The sequence below is a fragment of the Vidua chalybeata genome, chromosome 16 (assembly GCF_026979565.1).
Source record: "Vidua chalybeata isolate OUT-0048 chromosome 16, bVidCha1 merged haplotype, whole genome shotgun sequence".
Taxonomy (NCBI): Eukaryota; Metazoa; Chordata; class Aves; order Passeriformes; family Viduidae; genus Vidua; species Vidua chalybeata.
The window spans coordinates 13,357,499-13,374,997 of NC_071545.1; the positions used below are offsets into that span (position 1 = coordinate 13,357,499).

A 17,499-nucleotide genomic window follows, 5' to 3' on the forward strand; every position below is an offset into this window, starting at 1 on the left:
CACACACAAGGACAGGAGCACAACTAAAGCTATTTCTGACCTTCCAAGTCACCATGACAAATACCCCTTTGTTGTTAAATTTGGACACCCTTCCCAGGTCCAAAATATTTGGAGAGAACTATCAATTGTAATGCTTAGAAGTGGAGCTGTACGGATCTGGAAGAGTCAGTTGCAACTAATGGGCAATTATGAAAGGCATCAGGGTAACAGGATGTCAACAGTGGTGAAACCCAAGGTTGCCTTTGGTAAGGCAGCTCAGAATGTTCCAGCTTCTTTCCTTTGTCCAGGGATTGATCGCTGAAAGACACCTAAGTGGGCAGCTTTTGTGGATTTGAGAAATTTCTCTGTGAATTTACACAACTCTGAGCCACCAGGTGAGCGTTTTTACAGTGATGCTAAATCAGCTCCTGAATTTCAGATCTGATGCAACCTGCAGGGAATTATTGTCATTTTTAAGAGAGAGGCAAGTCCTTGCTGAAATTTTAGCTTTTGTTTAGGATTAGTTCATCTCCACTCCTGCTCCAACAAATCAGAGAACTCTCCTGAATGCAGCTGAGACATCACAAAAAGGAACCCTCCTGCAATCCATTTGTGGGAAATCAGAGAGGTGTGTTTAACAAAACCATTGCTGTGATGTGGATCTGACTTCAGGCTCTACACTCCCTGAGAGACCTCACAATTTGAGCTGATCACACTTTCATAACTTGCAGTGGGACAACTGTTAAATCACAAGCTTCCACTTTCCAACATACCATATAAAGAGTGAAGCTACAGCCACTGTCTATAAACTAGACCACAAATAATTAACTATGACATTAACAGGTAACTTCAAAGGGGATGGTAGCAACCACAGGGCACTTAAAGGGCAAGTTTACAGTTAAGAGGTGTCAGAAAACCCCCAAAATCTCACCTTGCTACTCCTCCATAATCCAGGCCCTCCTCTCCTCGGAATTTCACCATAAGCCTCTTTTTCAAGTCCTTTGGCCTCATCTTCATTATCTGACGATAGGATTCCTGTATGTGCATTTGTACAATTAGCTGTTTTATTTCCTTCCTATAATTAAGTCCATTAAGATTTCTCTAATACCATAATTAAGATTTCTGCATTTCTGTAATACACAGAATGTTACTGAACTACAGAAAACACAACTCTGTTTGAGTGCTAACCTGAAGCAAATTTCAACAACAACTGTGTAATGTGGTGGGTCCTTGTGAAGCAAAGTTGTTATAATCAGTGATCAGTTTTACTTAACTCTTCAGTGACAAAAGCTGCTGTTAGCAGTAAAAAAATATCAATCAAATACCTCAAATATTTCCTCTCTGGATACTTCAATGCGACAGTGACCAGCCTGAGGTTGCTGAAGAGAGAGCTCATGTCTAAGAACTTTCAACTTTTGTACCAAGTCTCTTTCATATCTCTGTGCAGGCAACTCCTCACCCTCTTCCAGTGACCCCTCATTTGGAGCTGGTAGAGGTTGCTGGGTGGGCTCTTTTAGCTGGCATTGATGGCTTGGAGAAAAAAAAGACAATATTTATTCTGGACACATAACAATAAGGAATACATAAAACAATGATGGCAGAAATTATTAAACTTCTCTAAGAGGAACATGGAATGAAATGTGTATTCAGCTGCATACTTCTGTACCATCTTTACATTAAATTCAGGGATGTAAGGAACACAGACACATAAAGAGTTTCAGCATTTTTGAACTGTTTTTATATGGCAAAGCACTGTAGAAGGCTCTGGGGCATGACTGCTGATTGAGCAGTAATTAAAGGTTGTGTGGTATTCTCCCACAAAGAGAGAACTTTCAAGAGTGCAACATGGAAACAGATCTCTAATGGAACAAACAACAGCTTTATAAAGGGAACTGTCTAACAACTGCAACTGATTTTATTCCAGCTTCAAGCAGAATGAGGCTGGGGATTCCTAACACAGTAAAAATATTTCATCTATGGTTTTTAAGAGAGAAAGATACACTTGTCCCAAATAGTTGCAGATTCATACACTCAACTGTCCTTATCCATCAATGCTTTATTTGGGTTGTGGAGAAAATCTTTTTTAGATGCAGAGATTCCCTGGCTGGCACAGGAAAAAGTCTGGCCTTGTGCATAAGCAGCACTGCCAGGCTGCTTCCAGGGTCAGTTCCACAACAGTTCAGCTGCCTTTCCATGATGCAGAACTTGAGCTTACCAAATCCTGCTAAACCCAAACTGGCTGTGCACAGCACCCATTGACCAGACTCCAGCTGGCTTTATATTCCCATTGTCTGGAGCTCAGGGGAGCATGAAGTTAGTCCAGATCCAGAACAGCCAGCAGAGAGCTAGAACTGCTCATCCAGACAGGCATGAGCTGACTGCTGGGGAATACCTGGCAGACTCTCTACCCCACACCCCAGCAACTCCAGAACTGTGCAAAGCAGAGTAAAAACCCTTCTGAAGAGTCTCAGCAAAAAACTTGGATAAAACCAGCATGGAGAACCAATGCTTGGACCCTGACTACAGCACTGGCTGCCTCTGTTCCCTAATTATCATTCAGGGTTTCAGCCCCTCATGACTCCCAGACTTGACAGGAATTATTTATCAGGCAAAGCTCTTACTTCATGATGTGATGTAGTCGTGGATCTGTGAATTGTGTGGTTCTGTTGTTATGATCTACAAAATATATTCTTCCTGAAACTGTACTTCTGACTTCCCAGCCTGGAGGCAAAGGTCCCAGTTCATCACAATTCACACTGTTAAGGTCTCTAAAGTGCAAAACAAACAAGATGTTAATGCACATTTGAAGTTAAGCAACCAAATACCAAGATCACTTAAAAAATTAAAATCACCTCTTTAATAAGGTTAAGGTTAGAATCCTGACTATTTGACTGAAAAATCACTGAGAGTAAGTATTTTAACACATTCACTCACGCCTTTCATCCTGGATATATTTCAGGTATCACTCTAAATGCTGCTAAAGGCAGTCACTCACTTCCAGGCAGTGTCTGAATTCAATACATAGAATGTATTTACATCTAAAAAGATTGAAAATACCTAAGGCTCCAGCCACTTAACTGAAAAAAACACCAAGAGTGGCAAGAAAAGGAAGGAAGGAAACATGAAGATTATTTTTAGGCAGAAAACCTATTGTTGAGTAAAGTATTCTTTAGACAGCTGGCATGGATTCAGAGTTGAAGACACCACTCCATTAATTACTCACCTAAATCAAACCATGCAACATTTGTATAAATGAGTTAATTGAGAGGCTTTAGAAAGGTAGAAAAGCTTTGTACACTGAAGGTGCCTTAGTGTCACAGTGAGTATATGCCAAGGGGACACACAGGCAGACAGACAAGCCCTTGTTAGGCTCCTTAAAGGAGATTATGGTTGGAACCATTTGCTGTGATCAGCTGTGCAGCTGAAAGTCCTGCAGGGATCTGATTACAGCAAGTTTTAACCTACAGCTCTGCCTCATGCCAAGGTTAGGTTTTTGCACCACAAGCTGGTAGCACAAAAGTCACCTTTAACTAAAATAGGTGTGACCTGTGACTCACAAAACACTGCTGTGTTCAGTTCCACTGCTGCTCCTGAAACCCTGGCTCAAAGATCTGGGGAGAGGAGCAGCAGCACCTTCCCTTAGGGTGACCAGCATCACTTGAAGAAGACACAAGGCTCTGGGCACACAAGCCTGACATGACTGACACAAATGAACAACCACTGTCATTTTTTCTTCCAACAATACCAGCTAATCTAAAATCAGCTATTTTCTCTCTCTCTCTCAGCTTTGTTTTTCATTTCCTTCCATACACTGAGCTTTTATCACCACTTCTGCCTGTACTACTTTGTATCATTTTTCTAATATCCTGTACCACATTCCTCTATTATCCAGGCAGTGCAGCAGCTGAGAGTTACAAACTTCACTCCTGAATCTGGTGTGCAGGTGGCCCATGAAACAGCCCAGATTCAGAGCTACTCAGGAAGAGCACCAGACCTCACTCACAAAGACCTGGATTAACTGCAGGTTGAGGTTTAAAGAGGCTTTACTAAATTAATCATGTGAAGGATTCAAATTTTCTAGCTGCAAATTACTGGCCTAAAGCACAAAAACCTCAAACCATTTCAAATTTAAAGATAACAAGTAATCTCTCCTTCAGTTATACACAAGTGAGCACTAATAAAACAAAAGTTACAAGCTGAATATTCATGAAACAATTATTTTAAGAAAGAAGTCAGTTTTTTCTTCAATTTGCAGTCCAAACTGTTTTCAAAAAAAAAAAAAAAAAAGTAGGCAAGATTCAGAAATTTGTAGCTTCACCAAAACCAGCCACCAGTCAACATTTTAGGAAGAATTTGTCTAACAGGAATTCCTGAAGGGCTACATATTTTTTTGCTTTTTGTTTTTACATGATTCTCAAGTAAATAATTCTTTCTTTCAAAAACAGTAATCCTTAATGTTTGGTGAAAAGGTAACTAGAAACATGCCAAACTATTCCTCTGCTGGGAGCTCTCCCTTTAAATTCAGACAGAATTAATAGATTTTTGCTCTTATAAATCCAGCATCCTGCCACACAAATACACACCAAACTCCCCAGACTTTTAACTATAAATTCATACCTTGGTATCCTTGGGTCGTGCCACGTGCTCACTCCAGTCTGTGTGTGCAAAAAATAAACCTGTCCCTGTACCGTTGTTCTTTGCTCTATAAAAAAGGAAGATTATTCTAAATTACAAATCTTTAAAAAATTACAAATAAACAGTGTAAAGATATTGGAGTATTTTCATCCTAGGAGAAAGTACTGGAGCCATCACACTGATCTCTTGCAGCATGGACTGTTTTGCCATTTACAAATTTACTCTGACTACACATTTCAACATTCTTTTGAAACTCACAGATCCATGCACCAGCATGTTTTAGGTTGTATTTTTAGTGTTAGATTTTGAGACAATCCAAACCCCCAAACTAGATTTCTCTACTCCTAGATTTGGTGTGCTCTTTTCTGAGGTTTAAATTCTCCTTAATCCCATCCTCCCTAATCTTCTGTACTATTGGTTTCTTTGTTGCTTTTATATATTTTCCTGATCTCTTCTCAAATGTGGGCTCAAACCTACACAACATGCCAAGGGGGAAGGAAAAAATAGCATTACTGCTCTAGTTTAAAGAGCTCTTTACATTTGCTCTCCCTAGATACACAGCCAAGATTAGCAGTGAATTTTCTGTAACAGCATCATACCACAACCTCATGTTTAATTTACCATCAACCCCTCAGTGTATCCTGGCGTAGCCAACTGCTAATTAGCCAATCTCAAACTCCCATCTGCACTTAGCTCCTTTTCCAAAACGCAGAATGAGACACACGTGGACCCTGCTTGTTCCAACAGGCAAAACACCTCGATGCGTTAAAAGGGGAGAAAATTTTTGCGACGTCTTCGGATAAACGAAACCCTTCCAGTTTTCCAGCTGGGGGACACTCACCGTAGCCTTCAGGTAGCTCAGGTGACTGGTGGCCGTGGGGCCTGTTCTGAGGTGTCTGTACATGAGCTCTGACCTCGGGGGTGCGGAGCCGCTGGGCCTGGAGCCTCTGGTCCTGGCTGGGAGACTCCAGGAAGCGGCAGCCGCCTCCTCCCGCCGCTCCCGTCGTGTCCGTGTACGGCGCCGGCTCCTCCATGAAGCAGCTCAGCGGCCTCCCCGGCCCGGAATCTTCATAAACCGTTCTGAAAATGGGGAAACTTCAAGAGTTTCCATCACAAGAGAAGTGAATGCAGAAATAACTGTTTTGCTCTCCCCACAACTTCTAGTGCTGCAACTTTTAACCCAAGAGGTGCCATTTTCCTGACGTTTTTAGACCCAAATTTCTCAGCACTGGTAACAAAAAAAAAAAATCAAGTCTTACCGAGTTTAGCCTAATAACCTTACTGCCTGATAAACATTCCCAGAAAATGTAGTAGTCACACTGATACTTAAGTTTCTAATGCTAGTCACAGTCTTTCCACACACAGACCATTTTTCTAATTAAGTGTAAAGAAGACAATCCTTACCCTTCATTCTCCAAAAGCCCTCTGCAGTCTACTACAGAACCTCCTGTGCCTATTCTGTCCCGTGTCTGTAAACTGACTGAAAAAAGAAAACAAACTCAGGTCAATAAAAGAAAAACTGCATTCTTAAAAACAGCAAAAAAAATTCCACATTTATATAGGGAAAAATATTAAGGAAAGCTCTCTCCTACGCACAAGAACATATCACTTAGCAATATTCCCTCTATTCTCTTAAAGCATTACTAATTTTTTAAAAAGCAGAAGAGAAACCAGAGGGTCATCCCCTCAAAATTTGAGTTTATTTCTAAACATTTCAAACATGTCAAGTTCTACATCTGGGTTTCATGAGGATCTAGAAAGGGAAGCTGGAAAAAAATTGCTCACCACTAGATGTCATCTTAGGGTGAGAATTTGGAGTTTGTCAAATATATATCACTGAAAAGCTGGGGTTGGCTGGGGGCAGTAAAACGTGAGGTAAATTTGCTGTAAAATGAGCATGGCCTTGTTGAAATTTGGAAATGGCTTGCGTGAGTCAAAGGTATCAAACCAGCAACTTGTAAAATGTCTTTTAACTCCTCCAGATCCTTTTTTAACACCGAAGATTCCCTCTGCCTGTCACCCTGCCCAAATGCATCATTTCACTGTGACATTCACCCTTTCCAGAGATGCAGCAGAAGCCTTGCCAGATGCACTCCCTGTTTTTAATGTTGTCTCCCATCATCAACTAAGAGAAAACAAGATCCTGCATAGGAGTGTAATGAAAATTTTCAGGTTATGTAATTTAATCCCAGTAAAATAAGAAGAAACAGCATAGAACAGGCACAGAAGCAGTGACTAGAGGAGTTTTTCCCTATGGATATTTACCAAGCAGATGGAATTTAGCTGGGATCATTCTTACCCACTATTTGGCCTCGGACAGCATCGGTGTCTGTGGGGTTGAGTTTGCATAGATCCAAACGCTGGTCTGCAAAGGAGAATTGGAAAAATCAACCCTGGGAAGGGCTGGGTGGGAACACTATTCACTACTCAGTAGAAGGTATGGAGGGTTCTTGGTCACACCAGGGAGGAATTGCTCTTACATCCAGTATCTTTTAGCCTGCTGATGGCATTGGAGAGGAGTCGGACACACCCCAGGAAGCCAGCTCCCTGTTTCTTATGGATTTTTTTATGGTTCCATACACTGATGGTTATGGAATCTGTTTTCCCAACGTATCTAGAAAGATACATATTAAAAGAGTAATTTTAGAAATAATAACCTCTTTTTACTCCACAGAACTGACACTGTAATTGGTACAAATTCTGACACATTTTAGTACATTGGTCATGCCTCTTTATTATAAGTACACAAGAGCTTATGCCCAAAATGCTGTTATTAATGAATTACTGCACAGTGATTTCACAGCATGGGAAATTGATATTGCTGCAGCATGAATTTAACTACAGCCAGCCTCATTAAAACCTAAACAACAAGTCGATTAACGCACAGAACTGCAGAATTTATGGTTCTAATAATTTGAAGAAAATAAATCATTCCAACAAGGACAATTTTCTGTAAAAGCTGGATGGCACTGCTCCAGGAGAGCTCACTAAGCCCTTGTGTTGTGTATCTGCCATACAAATATCTCCAAATTCAAACACCTAAAAGCAAAGTTTATTAACAAGGATTTTCTTCTTGAAAAAAAAATATCAGTCCCTGAGAGGGCAGGGTTAGATGGGATATTGGGAAGAAATTCTTCCCTGTGAGGGTGCTGGGGGCACAGGTTGTCCAGAGAAGCTGGGGCTGTCCCATCCCTGGAAGAGTCCAAGGCCAGGCTGGGAGCAACCTGATCTAGTGGAAGGTGTCCCTGACCATGGCAAAGGGTGGAACTGGATGATCTTTAAGGTCCCTTCCAACCAAATTGTTCTGAGATTCTATGAAATGTGACTCTTCTTGCTAACACAAAATGAAGTTGCAGTGCCAACCCTGCACTGTTTATTCAGGATACAAATCTCTGGGATACTGTTTACTTATGACCTTACAAACAACTCACAGATCATAATGCTGGTTCCACTTGGGGTCCAACGTGTTCTTCACAGTGTCCGTGGAATGGCACTGACCTGACCCATCCACAACTATTTTAGCAAATGGGTCAGGAAGTCCTGGGGAAAGGAAAAGGTGCTGTTAAACACAGTCCTTTGTTTTGCTGCTTCCAAGACAATGCCATTAGAAGCTCCCCCCTCAAGAAAGGACAGTTGCCATTATCCTGAAAGTATTTTAGTAAACCCTGTGTTTGAGGTGGATGCTCCTGGTACCCCCCAGCACAGAGCTGTGAGCAGCAGCCTGCCTGTGGTTCCATCAGGCAGACTTCCAGCTGGAATTTGGGAGCCCTCGGTGCTTCCAACCCTGAAGTGCACACAATCTACAACCCAGAGTAACGTGTACTCCTGTAGTAAAGCAGTGCATATGACACACACAGATGAGCCTCCACAGTAATGCACCATCTGCAAATAAATCTGATTAATCCAGAGCAGAAAGTTACACAATTAGGACATACTTACTGAAGAAATCTTTCTTTGCAAGATTCTTGGCACATAATACTGCAAAACAAAAAAGCAGATAAAGAAATCTTAAAACTGTAAAAAAAAAGCTTTCTGGTAATCGTATCAGCTAAAATAATACCTGATAATAATTCATTAAAAAACACCTAAATATTAAATGTGAGGATTATTTTCTTTATCTGGGATTGGAATATTTACATAAAAATTTGGCTTTATATTTGCTGCGTTAATTCTATTATTACAACACACAGAAGATTTAATGAGCATCCCTTTGCATTAAAACCTCCTAATTTTCTTTATTTCATGTTTATACAAATGCTAAATCAGATTTTTGTTGTTGTTCCAGAATCCATCCATTTTAGAACAAGGGCTAAACATTTTCTGAACAAAGAACAGTCCTGGGATTCCTGGAAGATACTTCTTCACTAAGTCACATTAAATGTAGTGCAAGCTCCTGCTCCTTGCACACAAAGTGTGGATACATGGTGCAACAAAGCATGGCAGGAATTCTGCAACAGCAGAAGCAATCTGTAAATACACAAAGGTTTGGGGATAATTGTGATAGGGCCTCAACTCTGGAGAAAAATAAATGCATTGAAAAAAAAAATCTGCATCAAGATGTTTTCCTTTGAAAGGGCCACAAATGAGACATCGTTTCCCTCTCTCCAATTCTACTCACCAGCACAGCAGTTTAAGAAAAAATTACATCAGGAAACTCACATCAATCTCCATTTCTACCAAGTCTATTACCAGCTACAAGTCTAATTTTGCTTTTCCATAAGGACTGCTCAGGAGGATCTCAGCAATCCAAGTTGTTTAGTATCCATTAAACTGTTCTAACAGGCCAGGAAAAACAACTCCAGAGCCAAAGAGGAAAATATTGGAGCTCAACTTATCTCAAACTAAGATCCAAGAAAGGAAGGTAACTATAAAAGACCTAATTACCATTGAGGGAGTCTCTTTCCCCAGTGGGGAAAAAGAAATCTTTCAGCATGAGAATGAAGGCTCAGAACATAATCAATGGCCAATTCCCCAGGTATGGACCATTTCCCCTTCTCATCTCCATCTCCCCTTCTTCCTGACTTACCCTCAGTCTCACTGTAATTCTACACTGGGGAAAGGGAAGGTGCAAAGGAACAAATACTTTATTTATTTATTTTTATATACTTCTACTAGAATTCCACCTCTCAGCTCCAGAGAAACATTCCCTGGGTAACACAGGCAGCAGAGAAAAAACTGCCTCACCTCACATGTCAAGCAAACAGATCAAAGAAATCCACTATTTAACCCAGAAGCTCATGGAAAAAAATACACAAATCCTCCCTCTTAGTGATAATTAAAGCACCACACCAGGAAAGGATTTTTAGAATGGATTAAAAATTACTTATTTCTTACACTGGTAAACTATGATCAGAGAAAGCTTCTCTTGCATTTTTTTAAACAACTGACCAAAAAGAGAAGTGTGCCAGACTATGGCAATTCAATTTGAAACAACACAGGGTTAGAGAATCACCATCCGCTGCCTGTGGAAGCACAACAGAGCAACCTTTAATTTCCTTTTCCTGTTGAGAGTGTTTCAGGGGAAAAACTACTCAAGAAAGAGAGACTAAGTACAAGTAAAATAAGAACTTTAGCATGCTAGTACCAGCCAAAGAGAATTCTGTGAGATTTTTAAAATCAACTCTACTTTGCCATCCCCAGTTTTAAGAATAATTTATTGAGCTGGAGAAGGATGACATCCGTAACTTTCTGCATATGGTTTGTCCATATAATTATTACCTTTATTCCATATTTCAGGTGTGCTTTCAAAATAGCAGCATAAATTTCTAAAGCTATTATTGAAGAATTATATTTTTCATGTAACTCTTTTCCCTCTGCCCCAGCCTTTCAGTCTACAGTAGATGAGCACAGCTGCCAATTTTCCACTCACAGCCTGTGAAACCCTCAATTTTCGGTTGCAAAAATTATTACTCTTTCTTGTAAGAAAAATATTGGCACAAAAGCTAATAGCTGAAATAAACCTTTATGGTGCAATCTCCAGAATCAGGCTGCCCGAGATGGACCATTGGCTCTGTTCCACTATTTGCATGCTAAACCCACTAGAGCAAAAAATATTTGCAAGAGCTGTATCACTTAAAAGCCATAGATTTCCAAATTCCAGTAAAAAAACAGGTGGCAAAGGTCAGCAACGGGAGACTTGGATGTGAAACCATGCCAGCAGCAGAGCAGACAGCCCCTCCCTGCTGTGCAAAGCTGGGACTGGGCCACATTTCCTTCTTAAACACATCATCTCCAACAGGAGAGGACCTGATGGCTGCTACTTCAAGCCCCAAATTCATGGACTTGGGTAGATTTAGCTACAAAGGCTTAAAAAGTTATTAATTTTATCCCTGGTTCAGAGAGGGTTTAGGAGAATGAGACAGACCCTAAGCTCTTTGCCCAGGCCTTGCCCAATCCCCTCTTTGCCCGTTTTCCAAAGTGCTTTTTCTTTTCGTTTTTCTTTCTTTTAAATAAGAAAGGTTCTGGGCTTGTCAGCAGGAGTGATCTCCCTGCATTTGTTGCAACACTACAAAAGGTACTAATTCTCCTGACTTGGGTATTTACATTCTGCCTCCTCCAAGTCAACCAACTTGTTTCAGCCTGACACAGGATTTGTTTATGCTCCGCTCCCGATTGTTGCACAGCTCTGAAAAACTTATTTTTTTTAATATAACAGATCCCAAACAACACTGAAACAATGTCTTTACATCTAGATTATAATATTTATAAAGGGATGGGAATGTTTTTTTTAAGTACCTGACATTATTGAGATAATTTCAAAGGCCAAATTAGCCAGCTGGGTGAAGTGCTAGTGTGAAAGCATATTTGGCAGGAGGTGAAGAAAGGATGAGCCTTAGACAAAGTCAGTATTCACCCTGGGGATGTAACTTGAGTGAGCTGAGAGGTTCCTCTGCCAGGCCCTGGTTGTCCACCCTGCCTCCAAACAGAAATGAATCATCTGCTGTGGTTCAGGAGGTGCTGCAGGAGCAGGACTGGTACAGTGAGGAGAGCACAGAGTGGCACCAGTGTCTGAACAACCCAGCTGAGAATTGCATCAGAAAGTGCTAATTCACCCCGAGACACCATCCTGCAGCAAGAGCAGCACTTGCAGGGAGGCACAGAAAAACAATCTGGGGGAGGAACCATTTCAAACATTCCCAAGTAAACAGAGCCTGACTCTGCATCAGCACCAGATTTATTCCCATGTACCACAGAATGTCTCAGTTTGGAAGGGACCCATAAGGATCACAGAGTCCAACTCCCAACACACCCCATCCCACTGCACACTGCTAAGATGCTACAAGTGTTTCCAGCTGCACAGTGTACAAAGGACAGAATTTCCTGGAGGGAAAAGTAAAGTAAATAAGGCAAGTGATGAAAATATTCCAAAGGTCCAGCCTGTACCAATGCAAAACAGCAGGCAAATGTGCACCTGGGATTGCATTCATTCACACTTTGCAAGTTAAAGGCAGGAGCCTCTATGCTCAAATTAAGGACCTTTACACATGTATGTGATCTGAGCTAACCACGGCCTTCAGCTCAGTACCCAAGTTAATTCTGGAGACAAGACAAGACAAGACAAACCAGCAGTACGTCCACATCTTCCTTAGGAAAGGTGGGGGGAGGTCACAGTGAACCACGCTGCCAAATACCACTTTCAGCCATCTCTGGCCTTCCCTTGGATATTTCAGGTTAATTATTTATGCTTGTACAAACAGGCAGCCAGATTCCAGGATACATTCGTTTTACTTTGTGACAGAAGATAAACACAGGCCAGCAGGCTGATGGCGTAGAAAGGACTTCACTCAATATTTCCTTCTGTATAGACCATCTTTAATCATAGAGATATGCAGCATAATCATTACAAGCACCACAGCCTGGTTGGTTTGTTCTAAGATAGAAGCAAAGAAGAACAATGAGGCTTTGGAACAGAAAGCAATAAAGATCTTGACATAAAATGAAACTAAAGCTACTGCACACAATTGGAAAATGAAAAAGGCTGCAAAGCAGGTCAAATTTGAGATATCCAAGTAATAGAAATATCTCTGCTAATGCTTCAAAGTCTGCGTAGGTTTTGACTTGTGAACTTGGTAGCCTGTGTTGGAGGTGCCCCAGCAGGACAGTCCCCTGTGTGTGCCAGCTCACAGCCTGGTTTCCACAGCAGAAATCCCACCATTCTGAAAAACTGCTTTGGGAAGGCTGCATGGCCAAAACAATGTACATGAAGTGGAAAAAAGCCTCCTCCAAAAAAGGAGAAAAAAGGAAACATCAGCTATTCACCACATGCTGCTCCAACACCCTAAAACTCATGGCCCACAATTAAAATCTTTGCTGAATCTCTTATGTGAAATCACGTCTCGTCCAAACAGTTCAGTGGATTTTGTGGAAAATACTCGGAATACCACAAGCCACCCCTTCTGAACTGCCCTGAGGAATGACTCTGCTTACAGTTGTGTTCTCTGCACATAACCTTAAATGAGACTTCACTGCAAATAAGGTCTGGTTTTATTTCTACTACCAGACAACCCATGAAGGTTTCACATGTCTGGTTTTTTTTAAGGATAATAATAATTTATATGTGGTGGGGTACAAAAAATGGTTTGATGGGAAAGGAAAGATGGCTGAAATGTGTAAAAATGCAGTTTCTCTACGGCTAGCCACATCACTGAACTGAAATACACCACTTTATTCACAAATTGCACTTTAAATTGTCACCACAAAGGCCAAGGTTTCTATTCTAGCCATTTTTTTGTTTGCTTTAGGAATACTTTTGGTCTTTCTCTTCGTCTGCTCGAGACTGAAATGCATAAATCCAGACTGCTGTAACTTCTCAGTAACCGAACCCGAACCGCTGCAGCGCCGGCGAGCACGAAGAGATAAACAAACCCACAGCCTTCCCTGACATTTGCCAAATAAGCCAATTAGCTGTATGGAACTAATTTCATCCTGACATGCACCCTGAGTGGCCTTCACTAATGATCTCAGCATTGTGGTGCCAATGAGATTTGCAATCTGAAACACAAACCAACCAAAAACCCACGAGAGCCCTCCGAATTCAGACCCTGCATTCATGCCCTGACACTGGAAGGCTCTGCCTGAACTCATGCTAAACCAGACCTTGACTACCAGATTAAAAGCAAGGCTTCATTATAAAACCCTCAATTCTCAAAGAGTCGGTAGAGTTGATACACGAACCCTTTTTGTGGCCCTTTTGTGTAGGCTGCACTAAAAATCAAAGCCTCTTTTCAAGGCATGATCTCCTCGTGGGTTGGAACTTGGCTTCGTGTAGCCAGTTGCAAACACTAGACAACTTTGAAGAGATCTTCAAAAAACCACACACCCAGAAAAAGCCATTTTTATTAGTCCATTAACATGTCATTAAAGTATCTACTTAGTCAGGAATCAAAATTCCATCCTACCTAAGCAGAAACCAGTCACGAATGAGAGGCAGTTCTCCTACTGCAAAAAAAAAAAACAAGTTGGCAAAACAAGAGCTTCATCTCTGCTCCTAAGAATTACTCAAACTGAAAAATTCTCCAACAATAAGTCTTCACATACAACCAGCAAAGGCTGACTTAGCCCTCAATAATATAAATCATTGAAAAACCCAGCACAGGGCTATTGGAAGAACAAGACTCATTAAATTCCCTTTTAACTGAGACTGTGTACAGCACAAGACCAGTAAAGCAAGTTTAAAAATTAACTGACTGAGATGTAAAACTTGGAGAAACACTGAAGAGTTATGGAATCAGTTGAAGAACTTTGTAGGGATAAAAAAGGGAGATCAATAGGAAGCTGAATTAATGTTGATGTACAGAATCTGAGAAAGGCACACAAATCAGAGGTGGGAATAAGCTTACCAATTATTCCTCATACCAACTTTTCTCTCTCTTCTTCCCCCTCTGCTCACTCCAAACAAATACCTGAGATAAAGGTTCCTCAGATTAAATCTTTCATTAAACCTCAGCTCAGTTTTCTTATGACTTTGCAATGCCTCCCTCTAATCCAGGCCAAGAGCATTGTCATATTCTGCACAGAGCTGCCCATTTCTTAGACAGACATAAACCCCAAATATCCCCAAACGCATGAGTCTTACAGACACACCCTCAGCTCTGAAAGCAAAAGCTGCCCATGGGGTTTATCTGGTCCATGTGCCACTCAATTGTACTTCCATGGGTGCTTTTTCTTTTAAAGTTTATTTTTTAGAGCAAACCTTTCACAAACTGCTGTTTCACCACCTTCAGCTAATTGTTCTTGGCCCTGTAGTAGTTGCTCAGGTGTAGGAAATGCAGCCAGAGATGCTGGGGCAAGAGTGAGACCCTAACTGGTGACACTTCCTCTGTCACCAAGATGTCCTTGAAGCTCTGTCTTCCCTCACATCCCTTCCACTTTCTCTTTGCTGACTGTCTCCAATTATGTCCAAAGCATAACCAGTTTCTGTGAGAACTGGAATTTAAGAGCTAAGTCAGTTATTACCATCACCATTTTTACAGCCATTCCCAAGAACAGCCCATCATTTACACAGCTTTACCAGGAAATACGTTAACAGAACATAATGTAATTTATACCCACTGTATGTTTCTAAAATTCAGTCATCCACCCCCACCAATAATTCTGCCAGGACCACAGCCAAGTGGGACGATAATTTTGTAAGGAGAGATTTCCCAAATTCAGTCAAGATTTTGCTTTGTTAAAGTATCCACAAACAGTCTCCTGATTCCCGGAAAACAAAGGATACACTCAGGCTTCAGCTACAGCATCAGCTTCTGTATAGTATACACTAGTAAGATACAGGAATATCTGTAAAAGCCTCAAAACTGCTGTTAAAACCACACAGAATAATATCCTGTTCTCAGGGCAAATACAACTTCTTAGCTGAGCGCTAAACAAAACAATTTCAATGGAAAAATTCGGGCTGGAAATACAAACTGGACTTTTCATTTACTCCACACTTCACTGTGCAAGTTTACAGTTACTGGGATCAACACAGCTCTGGAATTCTTCCCTTATTCAATCTTTTGCATCTCTAACCACGTGTACTTGCATTGAATAATTCATATTTCCAAGCAAGTGGTGTCTATCCAGACAGACTTATCTGCACGCCTTGCACATTCTTCTTGCGCTCACACTTTGGATCAGACACAACGTGAGCTGTGCAACATCATCACCAAAATGAAGCTAAAAACACACCAGGAAACTATGTGGCTCAATTCCCTTAAATTGCATTAAAACTAAGGAATAAATCCATGCTGAAATCTCAACACTTTGCTTTTACAGTTACCCAAGCACCACAAAAGCATCTGGAAAAAAATTCCTAAAGCATGAAAAACATGTTCCTCCACCCACATGCACTCATATCTCAGATTCCAAACTGAATTTTACTAAGATGGCCAAAAATATTTTGTACTTTCAACACCAAGGACGTTTCAAATCATCTTTTTCAAATCCCTAAAAATGTCAGCACCTAATGGGACCCTGTTCTCATCCCAACATTGCTCACAACAGGTCCCAGGCAGAGCTGGGGATTGAACCCAGCTCAAACCCAGCCCTAATCCTGGAGTCCCAGTAACAAAAGGTCCTTTCTAGAAATCCTATCCAAATGTTCAGATATATGAATTTGTTTTCTCTGGAAAATGTGAGGCGAACAACATTAAATTAAAAATCAAATACAGAAAAGAAACCCTGAATGCTTTAGCTATTGCTGAGGCATAAATTAGGTATGAACTAGCTGACATTCCTGTAGAGGAGAACAGTGCCTGTGCTCAGTCAGCATTTCAGGGAGGTGTGTTTCATTTAAGGTGTCTCTGATCTTCACTTTCATAAATTCAAGGTATAAAGTCTTGAACACCTTATTTTCATTACCAAAAAGAAGCCTAGAAGGACTCTCCTGTGCAGGTGATCATTTGCTTACTAATTCAGTACATAAAAGGCTTTTCCAATAAATATTATGTTCACTATAAAGCACAAAAATTTAGATTCTCCTTCTTCCCAGATATTCTCTCCGGGGCTACCCAGACCACTACTACAACTGCATGCGTAGTATGCAGTTTGTGAGATTCAAGTTACAAGCATGTTTCTGTACTAACAACAGCTTCTTTTCCCCCACAAAACATCATCCAATTAATGGAGCTCGAAATTCTGTGAGGAAAACCTGCACAACTGCTCTCTGCTGCTTTATAATGGAGGAGAAAGTGCAGAACAAGAGACCAAAACCAGAAGCAACACATTTGTGGGCACTTAACTGAGCACTACAATCAGCAGGATGAACACGCACTCACACCAATTAAACCAGACCCAGCCTTGGGGTCCTGTCCAAGGAACAAAACACTTGAAATGTCAGGAACACAACACACAACTTCTGTACTTTCTAAGCCGGTACTATCTCCAGCTCAATATATAAATATTGCCTTGCCTCAGAATAGCTGCTTGTTATGCAGAAAGCAGCAAGGAGTCTGACCTGCTGCTGCAGAACACGCGAAACCTGTGAAAGATGAAACCTTGGTACAGAAAATCTTGGCGACGTTTGAGTAGATACAGCCAAGCAACAGTTCAATAGAAACACTGAATTTTTGTCAAACAGCAAAAGGTCTACAACTTCCAAGCTAAAGCAAAGCAGATTTCTCAGTTTAAAACATAAAACATATGTTTTTATCTCCAAAGAGTGGCTGGTATTTACATTCCTTCACATACAGGTAGTGTCAGCATTTCAACAAAGCAATTGGAATGTTAAGCACTATTGTAAAGGAGGAGAAAAACATAATTTAACACATTCTCAATCTCAATTTTAAGCTGAGATTTGTTTTTCCAGACAAAACCAGTATTTGACTTCTTTGATATCTTACTGCAGTTAAATAAGATATAAAATCAACTTTACAGAACAAAAGTTTCCAATTGGGGTATATAATA

The 17,499-nt window shown here is 40.8% G+C and overlaps 1 protein-coding gene across 4 annotated transcripts in view; it reads right to left on the reverse strand.

Moving 5' to 3' along the window:
* SMURF1 (SMAD specific E3 ubiquitin protein ligase 1) overlaps positions 1 to 17,499 on the reverse strand; it is a 45,247-nt gene that overhangs the window by 10,774 nt on the left and 16,974 nt on the right. For 2 of the 4 annotated variants that reach the window (XM_053957630.1, XM_053957629.1), the window contains exons 2-11: positions 8,554 to 8,592; positions 8,046 to 8,154; positions 7,095 to 7,228; positions 6,914 to 6,979; positions 6,019 to 6,094; positions 5,456 to 5,709; positions 4,597 to 4,681; positions 2,601 to 2,747; positions 1,305 to 1,509; positions 911 to 1,014 (exon numbers count right to left, since the gene is read on the reverse strand). In XM_053957630.1, coding sequence (XP_053813605.1) covers positions 911 to 1,014; positions 1,305 to 1,509; positions 2,601 to 2,747; positions 4,597 to 4,681; positions 5,456 to 5,709; positions 6,019 to 6,094; positions 6,914 to 6,979; positions 7,095 to 7,228; positions 8,046 to 8,154; positions 8,554 to 8,592 — 1,219 coding nt within the window. The remainder of the gene's footprint in view (positions 1 to 910; positions 1,015 to 1,304; positions 1,510 to 2,600; positions 2,748 to 4,596; positions 4,682 to 5,455; positions 5,710 to 6,018; positions 6,095 to 6,913; positions 6,980 to 7,094; positions 7,229 to 8,045; positions 8,155 to 8,553; positions 8,593 to 17,499) is intronic. The other 2 variants (XM_053957632.1, XM_053957631.1) reach the window with 1 other exon arrangement.